The sequence below is a fragment of the Tasmannia lanceolata genome, unplaced genomic scaffold (assembly GCF_043159265.1).
Source record: "Tasmannia lanceolata isolate RefF3 unplaced genomic scaffold, GAP_Taslan_0.1 ptg000013l, whole genome shotgun sequence".
NCBI lineage: Eukaryota > Viridiplantae > Streptophyta > Magnoliopsida > Canellales > Winteraceae > Tasmannia > Tasmannia lanceolata.
Window position 1 is genome coordinate 21,514,110 of NW_027518690.1, and position 11,235 is coordinate 21,525,344.

The following is an 11,235-nucleotide window of genomic DNA, read 5'->3' on the forward strand; positions in this document are numbered from 1 at the left end:
TTTTTTGAAAGATGACTATTTTATTGATACTATGGAAGTTACATTGGGGACCAGAGATCCCATCTTGCAATACATAGAATCAATTAAGGGTGGCCTGGAGCATACTCCTAGACTAGGTAATACCAACGAAGAAAATCTACTAATTCATCCACTACAGTGAGGACCACCCATCCAGACATTGCAATCTTGCCAAATACTTATTTTACCTCCCTACTATCTAGAATCGTAACCTAGATAGATTTCACCACTCCCCCAAAAACTCCATAGCACTACCCTAAGGCCTCCAACATATCAAATCCAACGAGAAGTGCCATATTTGGGGGCCTCTCATGCAAGGCTTTTCCTCAAAACAGATTTGTCATCGCCATTTAGATAATCATTTAGTTTGGTGATCTAGACAAGCCAACAAAACCGGAGGAGACTTAAACATGACATGCTGAGTCAGGGACTTTAGCAGATATACAACCCCGAAAAATGGGATCAGAACTTCCATAGGGTCGCTGATCGCCAAAATTTTCTCCACCAAGCAGCAACCCACTGCCTTAATGTGGAATCACTTTTGTCTCCATCGAAAGCAAAGTCCGATCCCCGAATTCCTGGTGAGGTCCCAGAACAAATTAGAGAGGGAGATCTGGAATCGCTGATAGCCTTAGTTGCTCCAAATATACCTTAAGTAATATTACATGCGATTTCTTACTTTAAAACCCCCAAAAAGAAACTCAAAACTCCTTTTCTTGATCAATAGAAAACCACTCTTTTTGTAAAATCACAACCATATTAACAAAACACACCGTAAACAAGTAATTGCCTAGACAATAAACAAGTTAGGGTAGTTACTTGAGGAACATATCTTTTTGTGCATAAGCCCTCATTTTTCCTCTCGTTTCTTCTTGTTTCTTCCTCTCTCTCTCTCTCATAGCAGCAAGGGGGGAAAAGATGGGGTCGTGCGATCTCTCTCTCTCTCTCTCTCTCTCTCTCTCTTTCAATTTTTAGGCGATTAAAAATAACCCTAGATGGGTTTATTTATGAACTTAGCCTGGAGTTTTATTTCAAGAATGTTTCTAATTAGTAGATTCCTGATTATAATCTAATACTAACTTAAGAGGCGTGGAAATATCAATATTGGGTTTCCTAGGTTATTCTAATATATTATTAGTATTTAAGTTATATTAGGTTCCTTTTAGATTTTATCTTTTTTAAATAAAACAACATAAAAGTTGCCTAATAAGACAAAAATCAAAACTATGCCTAACCCTAACAGAAAAAGGGTCATAACTTACTCAAATCACGTCCGAATCGCTAAATTTGGGTCTGTTGGATCGGTATTTGAAATGCCCATCTACCGGGACCATAATCATGTCGAATGGACAAGATTTGATGCCCCAAAAATAGGTTATACTAAAAGTGATGAAAAGACACTATGACCGCCGATTTTTAAGATCGTTTAATCTAATGCGGGATAGAAAATACACAAGAATCTTAAAGATCGGAGATCGATCAAATATCTAATTTACATATCCTACGGTCCGAAAACTCAAAATCAAAGATCTAGCCGTTAATCTTTGATCTAAGGATCTAAGGCTTAGATTTAATTAGGATTTGTATCTTTATAGGCTCCTGATGGGATCGGGTCATTATAACACTACTCTGTCCGCTCTTCTCTCAAAACATTTTTTGACTAAGACCTTTGCTAAAGTAGTGGCCACAGACAACTTTGGAAACAAATCCTTAAGAGAAACATGGGAGCCCACTTGTCATACCAGAATCTGACTCTATCCCTGGGCCGAACTCTAAATCTAGTGTGTTCAAGAAAAAGTTGCTTATTGCTCAAAATCTCTCTCCAGACGGAGCACCGTGACTGCCTAAAGCGGTCCTCTGACTCCTAATGGCCCACTTGGGACTCATACTTGCTGTCAATAACTTTGACCTAAAGCTGTGTGATTCCTCCTTCCCATACCTCCACAACCATTTGCCCAATAATGCCTGGTTAACTTCTTATATCCTTCCGATCCCTAATCCTCCTACCTTATAAGGTTTGCATATCTCCTTCCATGCGACTAATGAGATACCTTTTTTTTCCACTCTGAGCCTCCCCACAAGAATCTCCTTTGAATTTGTTCAATTCTCTGTTTTACGCTCGCAGGGCATTTAAATAAAGATCCCTGGTAAATCAGAATGTTTGCCAATACTGCCTTAATGAGAGTTAGTCTTCCATCCCTTGATACTAGATTTCTTTTCCATATATGTAGTGTTCTTACCACACTCTCCACTGTAGGATCCCAATTCACTTTCTTAGGCGTACCCACTCCCAACGGAAGGTTAGAAGGCAAGTGGTCCACCTTGCATCCGAGGATGCCTGCTAGCCCTTGAGTTGCTTCCGCATCCACATGTATGCCAAAAATCTTAGACTTATGGAAATTTGTCCTTTGCTTTATCACCATCTCATAGTACCTTATCATAGCTCTAAGATTCATTAGCTTCAATACATAAGGGGTACTAAACAAAAATGTGTTATCGACAAACTGTAAGTGAGAAATCTCCGTCACAAGATGCTCAATTTTGAATCCTTCAATCAACCCACATTCTTTGCCCTTCTCCAACAACCTACTAAGGGTTTCCGCCACAATGACAAAGAGAAAAGGTGATAGTGGAGCCTCTTGATGATTTGAATAATCCCTTTAGAGATCCATTGATAAGGACCGAGAACCAAGCAGAAGAGATACACTTATTTATCCATCCTGATACACTTCTTTATCCATAACCTCCACTTTACTCCAAAGCCCATTCTATAGATTAAATAGTCAAGGTTTTCCCATTCCACAGTCATATGCCTTATCAATGACAAGTTTACAAGCAATACCCTTCTCTCCCATCTTTGAATAGCAGTCAACTATCCCATTAGCAATCAAGGAACAATCTAAGATTTGTCGATCACTGACAAAAGGTGGATTGACTTTTTGAGATAATCTTTGGGAGAATATTTTTAAGATGATCGGCTAGAACCTTTGCCAAAACTTTATATAAGCTCCCAACTAAACTTATTGGTCGGAAATCACCCATAGTGAAAGCTCCTTTAACCTTTTTTGGGATTAAAGCAATCAAAGTAGCACCCGTCCCCCCCCTATCAAGCTCTGATCCTTCAAAAAATTCCTTGAAAAATCTCTCAAAGTCATCTTTAACGTACCCACAACAGGGTTGAAAGAAAGCTAAACAGAATCCGTCTGGACCTGGGGCTCTATCCCTTTTAAATGAAAATAAACCCCTTTCAATCTCCTTTTCTGAAAGTGGTCTCTCCAAGCTTCTAATATCCCCTTCAATCTAACTAAACTCCTTTCCTTCTGGGAGCGGACGTGATGTGGTCTATGAAGAGTACAATCGCCGATAGAAGTCAACAACTTCATTCTTTATTCTCTCCTTATCATATATTCTTTCCCCATTAATTTGCAATGCCTCAATCCAATGTCTTCTCCTTGCACTAGCAATGCCGTGAAAATAGGCAGTGTTTTTGTCCCCCTCCTTAAACCACTTTACCATAGAATTTTGTCTCCAAGAAATTTCTTCATGTAACAGCATACTATTATATTCTTCTTTCTACCTCCCTACTTCCTTTATCTCTCCTGCCAAGGCGATATTGCCTTCCTCCTTCGCCTTAATTTCCTTTATTCGGTTCAATAACCATTTTTTCCCTTTCTACAACTGTTTTTTACTTGGCCTCTTTCCATTCCTTGAGTTTCCTTTTCGCATAGCAAAGCTTCAATCTGACGGCCCCTCTGCAATGAATTCCCAACATTGTCCCATCTTCTCCAGAATTTTGTGGAGTTCTAGCCATGCTATCTCAAATCGAAAAGGAGATGGGCCACAAGATTCCAACCTAGGGTCCAAAAGAATGAGGCAATGGTTTGAGATAGTATGGATCATATGATCAATAGCAAGTTGACGAACATCAGGGAATCTCTCCATCCGTCGGGGGCAGATAAGAAATCGGTTGGGCCGACTCCGACTGTCCCCCCTCGCCGAAGTGAATTAAGGCCCCACCAGAGGGAGATCAATCAATTCCTGATTAGCAATAAATTCGGCAAAAGCCAACATATTCTTGCCGGATCTTTTGCATCCCGCTCTCTCCTCAATCCATCTTATTTCATTAAAATCCCCGCCTAAGCACCAAGGATTGCTCCACTTTCTCTCCACTTCCCCCAATTCCTCTCATACCTTCTCTTTTTCCTGATTGACTATTGGACCATACACTCCTGTATATGTCCACAAAGAGTTATCGCCTAGATTTTTTCGAACTACCGAGAGCGAGAAAGCGCCTTTCCAATTTTCCAAACCAAGCAATGCTTCATCATGATGGATGTGAAAATCCTTCTGAGTGATTTCATTAATTTTTTGATCTTTCATGGGAACAACTTGTCACGGCCCCAACCTGGCAGCACAAGCTAGTGACGTGACAAGGACCGCATACCTATGAGCTCAGTCCCATAAGCATGCAAGGTCTCTATTTGCATTTCAAACTTCATAGTAGAACAGTTCTAAATAATATCAATGATGATCCAATAAGCTCAATTTTTATAATAAGGTTGGAGTTTTCAGCCAGTTCATAGCTCTCAAACCACTTCTCTGTAAAATAAAATAAAATAGATTCTTCAAAACAAGGAAGTTACAATTCTCAAAATGTGTTTCCTACCAACCTTAACTAGCTAGATCAAGCACATGTGAAGAAAACATTTCAGAACAGAGACCTTCAAAATATATTATTAAAAACATTTCTTTTTGTAAAACAAAGAGAGTTTTCAATTAAGCATTAAAGTAAATCAGTTCATAATTTTAAAACACTTTTAAACCTACAGCCTTTGTGACTATGACCACACTTATCCCTGTGACACGGTCCATAACAGAAGCCATGTATCTCCCCTGTGGCGGGATTTACAAAAACATAGAAGCCACATATCTCCCCGTGGAGGGGTTCACAAACATTGATGCTATCTGAACAGAAAACCTGATCATGCTACCAATGTTTAACTTTAACCCCCAATTGGCAAATCCAGATCATAGTCAGGCTGAGAGTCTAAAACAAATAAAGAATAGAACATTCAAATCCAGATTCAATACTTAAGCATCGAAATTAAAACAATTGATTTACACAATTGATCCGAACGATTTATTCAAAACAGATTTCGTTAATCAATAAGTTTCAAATTGTAAGATCACTTTGAGGGGTTTCGTTTATCAAATCTTATTCAATTTATAAAGCAGATTCCCTTTTTAAAACTATTTAAATATAAAACAACTCTACTAATCAAATATGGTTCAATGGCAGAATCACGGTTCAAAATAAAACCATTTCATTTGTCAAATATGATTCAATAGCAAGAGTGCTTCTCAAAACTATTTTAAAATAACATGTTGAAATAAACTAGGGAAAGTTGGAGGTCACTTACCTCAACCATGTCCTTTTAAAAATCTTTTTTTTTTTTTTTTACAAAATTGGATCAAGAGCCCCTTTTATACATTGATTTGTTCGTAACTTGATGGGCATCAAGTTTCTGCCTTTGTTCTCTTAATCTTGATCTGAATCTGATCCTTCCAACTTCCTCTTATCAATTCTCGAAGTTCTATTTCCTTTTCACTCAACATCATTCTTAGCTAAATTTTCAAACCTCAATTCATTGACTTCAATATCTGACCCATCCCCCAATTCCAAATCCCCACAATCCTGCATCCTTTCAACATTGTCGTCCAAACCGTAGCCACTATTTCGGAAGGCATCTTATCAATCATCTCAGCCGCTTCTTTGAGTATCTCCCTTCTTTGACCATCTCCTTTCTTTGAGCAGCATACCACGTGCGAGGATGTCAACCACTCACGCATAGTGCTCAGGTTCTAGAGAAGCCTTGTATTGCTTCTCCACATTATTAAAGTATTGCCATCATTCTACAAATCCTGAGTGGCTACATCCTTGAAGAACACCCAAAAATAACCAATTCCATCCAGTACAAAACCAGCTTTCTACATATTATGAAAAATCTGATTGTCCTTGACATTGCAACCACTAAAGAGAAGAGAACTCACTATTTAATCGTCCAAGCTTTTTCGACATCTCAAAGCCACAACTTTTGTATGAAACATGAGATTTTAATAGCTATCCTTGATTCATAATAGCAGCCTTATTTATAGAAAGGTTGGATGCTAGTTACAAAACATCAATTCTAATATTGCAAATCAAAAGACACCTACAAATAGAATTTGAAATTCGTATCTAACGACTTTCGCAATAGAGATAAAATAGGGTACCTTTCAAAAATAAAAATAAAATAGGGTGCTGTGTGAGTGTGTGGGATGTTTCCACTCATAAACTAACCCAATGAATTCCTATATATCCAAACCACACGTCCAAACTTTTCTCCGTTTCTAAACTCAAACAAATCCTCCTAAAATGTGATGTAGTCTTTAAGTAGATCTACTCATGAAATTGCCAACTTTCAGTAAGAAACGATCAAGAACCGTTTAGAACATAAATTGAATGAAGAAATTGCTCAAAAAACAATCCAAAAACAATTACAATCCAAAACAGGGTAAGAACAATAGCATGCTAAAAATGTGCTAAGAATTGATGAAAAAAAGCAAGAAAAATGATTAAGAACAAGATATAATGGGTAGAGACTGGGATGAATGAATAGAAACTGAATTTTATTGAATTTTTTTTTCATTGAAAAACAACATGAAGTACTTAGCTTGGTGATGACTGATGAACTCATGGCAAGAGGAAAAAGAGATCAAAGGCTTTCAATGTTAAGGAATTCCTTTCTAACATCCCACTAAAATCTCCTTACAAGCTTAAACTTCTCCTTTCCCAAGCTAGGGTTACAAATCCTTCTGTCAATTTTGCCAAAAAACATCAAAATATCCTTACAAAAGCTCTCACTACAAGGCCTCTCAAACATCACTAATTACAAGTATACCTTACATACAAATATATAATAAATGAAGAAATTACAAGTAATGCCACTTAATGCTTATTACATTTGTGTCCCTACACTTCTCCTATTAGAGTTGGCCTTGATAGCAGAAGAGTTCAACCCTATGTTTATTTTGATGATCAACAAACCCAAATTGATTAAAATTAATCACTAATGGCTTTGCTAGATGATGTATGTTAGACATGTACATTTGAATTCATTGACTTACTCAAAAGCCAATAGTCGAAGCTTGGAGATGAACTAATGGTGGTGTCACATGAACGAATTCAAGTCAAGCATTCATTGAAGCAAACCAAGCTTAAGGAGACCCTTAGGCCAATGCAATCCAAGTATCAAAGTTTTTCTATCTTTAGATTGTATTGGAGATCAACCTCAAAGTGGTTTTGCCATTTTCAAAGTGTTTTCAAATCATTTTTTAAAATCACCAAGACCTTTAAGAATTTCATGGAAAACCATTTTAAAAAGGTCCCATAGGTCTTTAACAAACCCCATCTATAGCCATAATAGCTCCCAATAAGTTCGGACCACAAAAGACGGAAGTTGGATATTAATAAGTGCATAAATCGGTTGACCTTTGACTTTATTCCAGCAATAATGACTCTAAAACATTTTTAACAGATTCCTCTCGTTCTTCTGATATTCATAGAGTACAAGAACGTGGAAATCCGATAAGAAACGAGAGAGATATGAATTTTACAAGTTTGCTATGCAAATCTGGAAACAAATATGATAACTGTGCTGAATGTTGCCAGACGTTGGACCAGACGTCTGGTCCGAAGTTTGGCTTCTAGTCGGAACCAGACGTCTGCGTCTGCCCTGGCTGGAATATAGCCGTTGGACTACAACGGCTACTTCATTTTTCTATCTTTTTGAGTTTTAAAAGGACCAACACACCCCCAAACGGTCATATCTTGAGTTGGGCTATAAATACAAGTACTAAAAACACATTTATAATCTTTTTGGAATATTTGAAAGTCAAATTTTAGCTAAATCTTTCGAATTCACTAGTTTTCCTTGACAATCCTCCCTACTCTTTGAATTTGCAAACTTTCTTGAGGAAGATCTCCCTAAGCACTTCTTGTATTCATTCTTTGGAGAAATTTGTGAGCTACAATTATTGTATCGAGCCTACTAAAGAGGCCAGGTGTATTTTCTTTTCCTTTCTCATTGTATTGGAAGATCGTAGGAAGAAGGGTTCACATCCCTATTTGGAAGATTGTTAGACGCTCTCCGATCCAGGCTCTGTGTGGTGTCGGTACAGTGAAGAAAATCCCAAGGAGAACCAACTTAGGGAGTGGAGTAGGCCTCTCGATGGGGGACTAAACCATGATAAATCACGGTGTCTCATCTTCATTTTCTCTTTCCTTTGCCTACGTTGCTTGTGGTGATTGGTAACTTCATTCCTCACTTTCTTTTCTTTTATTAACTAACAGGGGTTAGATAATCTTTGCAGAATCTCAATTTGATTTCAAAATTATAATTACCCAATTCACCCCTCCCTCTTGGGTTTCCTTTGGGATTTCAGGCCCTCTTATACTCTGGCCTTTGACCCGGTTCTCATCTCCCCCCACCCCCTCCCCCAACTTAGAAAAGAGCTTGACCACAAGCTCGATTCCATCCTAATTGCAGGGGTATAGACCTAGGTCGATGGGAAAGTTAAGATGGCGTCCCTCTCTACTCACCCAAAGAAATAGTGTGATGCTAGTGCCGGGGTCAAACACGAAGCTTTCTCTTGAAACCCCTTGAATCCATGGCCCAATGCTTATAGCAACATGACCACCTCTCATCCACAACTCCCACCACCACGTCAATATTGACGGTGGCTTGTCTCTGCGCTTAATCTCTGCCTCGATTGTCTTAGAAATCTTTTGCTACATATCTTCCCTCATGAACGGGTGGCCTTTGCCATAAACGTATTCTGCCCTAAAAATGGATATTGGTAGAAAGTGTCTATTACATCGGCATATCCCTCTGTCAACTCAAAATCTAGGCCATATGTTGTCCACTGATCAGTCTAAATATTGTATGTAGATGTTATAGGCTTATGCTCAAAGCTTTGTCCCGGCTCATGTATATAAGATGCATCACTGCAAATCTCTACCATCAGCTCACTAGTCTCATCCTGATCATCAAATGTACTGTCCACATGGTACATGGTCCTATCATAAGATCCTGGAGGCGATCATCGCCTCCAGTATGGTCCTTTGTCAAAGTAAGCTCCCTGTCAAACTCTCTCTCTCTAACTACTAGACCATGCCTTAGTCGTGGACTCGTCATCTACTCGCCCATTTCCTCAATGTAGTCTAGCCGATCCTCTTTCTACTTACCAATAGTAATGGTCTCAATGCCATCGTAAGGATTCCCAAATGGCTTTCTGTGGACCATCTCAGTTCCCTTTTATTTTAATATGTTACAATTTAAAAAAAAAAAGGATTCCCAAATGGCTCCAACAAAATCTGGAGTCTAAATAACAAAAGGAATATCAATTGTAGCATCAACCTCATGCTTAGTTGTTAATACCGTTTCGGTGACCATTTCGTTTTGGTCACCAGGAGGAAATGTTTCGGTTATTCCGGACATTCATCCGGATTTCGTTCGAAACTTTTCGTTTCGAAAAAAATAGTTAAAAATATGAAAAATACCAGAAAATTAGAAATTGCTAGAAAAATATAAGAAACAACTAAATGAACCAAATATGTAAAAGAAAGGCATCTATATTCCTTAAAAACTAAATTTACTTGCAAGTGATATATAGAGAAACACAAAATACAGAGAAAAAGAAAATACATTTAAAAAAAGCTATCATCTCTTATACATAGCTCTCAAGTCTCAACTGAGCATCTCTCATTCATACCCTGGATTATCATACTCAATGTCTTCGTCTTCGCCACCACCATCGGCATCTGTAAGAGGAACATCTTCTCCAAGAGGTGTGTCGTCGTTGGCCCCAGCAACTATAGTAGGTGCTTTAAGATTTTCCCAACCAATATCTTCTGGCGTGAAACTAACATCATCTTCTTCCGCAACCAAATCCATCATAACATCCAGATGATCTATACTCAAAGGGTTGCCAGTGGTGGAAGATTTTCTCGATAAGTCCTTGAAAACATTATACAACAATTTGTTTTTGAATGGTACATTATCCAACAAAATTGAGTTAAGTTTAATGTTAACTTAAAGTTGAGAACATTAATTTCAATTTAAATTAAGTTGTATACATTTGCTGAAACTTGGGGTTGTAATGGACAAACACCAGGTTATACAATTTATGGTGCTCCAACCTATTTCTCTTTACAGAATGGATGTGTTCGAAGGTGCCCCAGTTCCTTTCACATCGAGTCGGATTCTGACGACAAAGCTTTGTAATTCTGGGACGTCACATTTGAACTGATTCCACCATGCAACTATAAAGTAACCAATAGTTAAGCGTTTGTTTGTTGAATGGTTAAATGAAATAAACTTAATTAAACGAACAAATCAAATATACTCGGTCTCAACTTCTATCGGCTGTGGATTGCAAGCTTCATTCAAAAAATATCCGTGGCCTCTCGATAGTTCTCAATTTGATTTATGAGGAGGTCCTGTGTAGTTTTATCAAGTACTAATCGAGTAACTCATTCCAACAAGCCTTTGGTGACTTTACTATGCTTGGAGAAGGTAGGAGTGAAAAAGAGAGCAGGTTCAGAAAGTATCCTGCTGCATGGAGGTGACTGTGAAGCTGTTTATCCCATCTTCGGTCGATAATCCTCCAGATGAGCAGATAATCTGATTTTTTCGTTAATCTCTCCTTTATGTTTTCTTTGGCCCTATCTTTGGCCCCATATAGATAACCCATCGCTGATTTGTCTTGGTGGTCTACCAAACGTGGCACTCTCAATAAAGGCCCACCGATGATTAACATATACTTATACTAGTCCCAAAAAGATTTGACCAACACAGTACTAACTACCTCTTCATTCAATGGGTGTTGGACAAACCTACTTGTACTATACTCTTCAGACACGAATTGTTGGAGTGCTTTCCAATTGAACATCAGACTTTGTATGCTTATGAAATTTGTAGCAAATCTGGTCCAAGTAGGACGACACAAGTCCCTCCCACCCTTGAAACTCCTCATCAAATTCAAGGGGGCTCCGTGGTTGTAGATAAACTTTGTAATCTTTCGGGCCCTCTCAATTGTGCTTCCTGTGAGAGGAAATACATTCGGCTTGCACAGGTGCTCCAAGATTAGATCTATACAATGGGCTGCACATTGAGT

General features: G+C 38.3%; 1 protein-coding gene across 1 annotated transcript; it reads right to left on the reverse strand.

Annotated features, from left to right (window-relative positions):
* Positions 1-2,057: 2,057 nt before the first annotated feature.
* Positions 2,058-10,013, reverse strand: LOC143891068 (uncharacterized). Its single transcript, XM_077395719.1, has 2 exons — positions 9,832-10,013; positions 2,058-2,676 (listed from the first exon to the last, which is right to left on the reverse strand). Exons 1-2 carry the CDS (start codon positions 10,011-10,013, stop codon positions 2,058-2,060), a joined length of 801 nt encoding a protein of 266 aa, XP_077251834.1.
* Between the last annotated feature and the right edge of the window lie 1,222 nt (positions 10,014-11,235).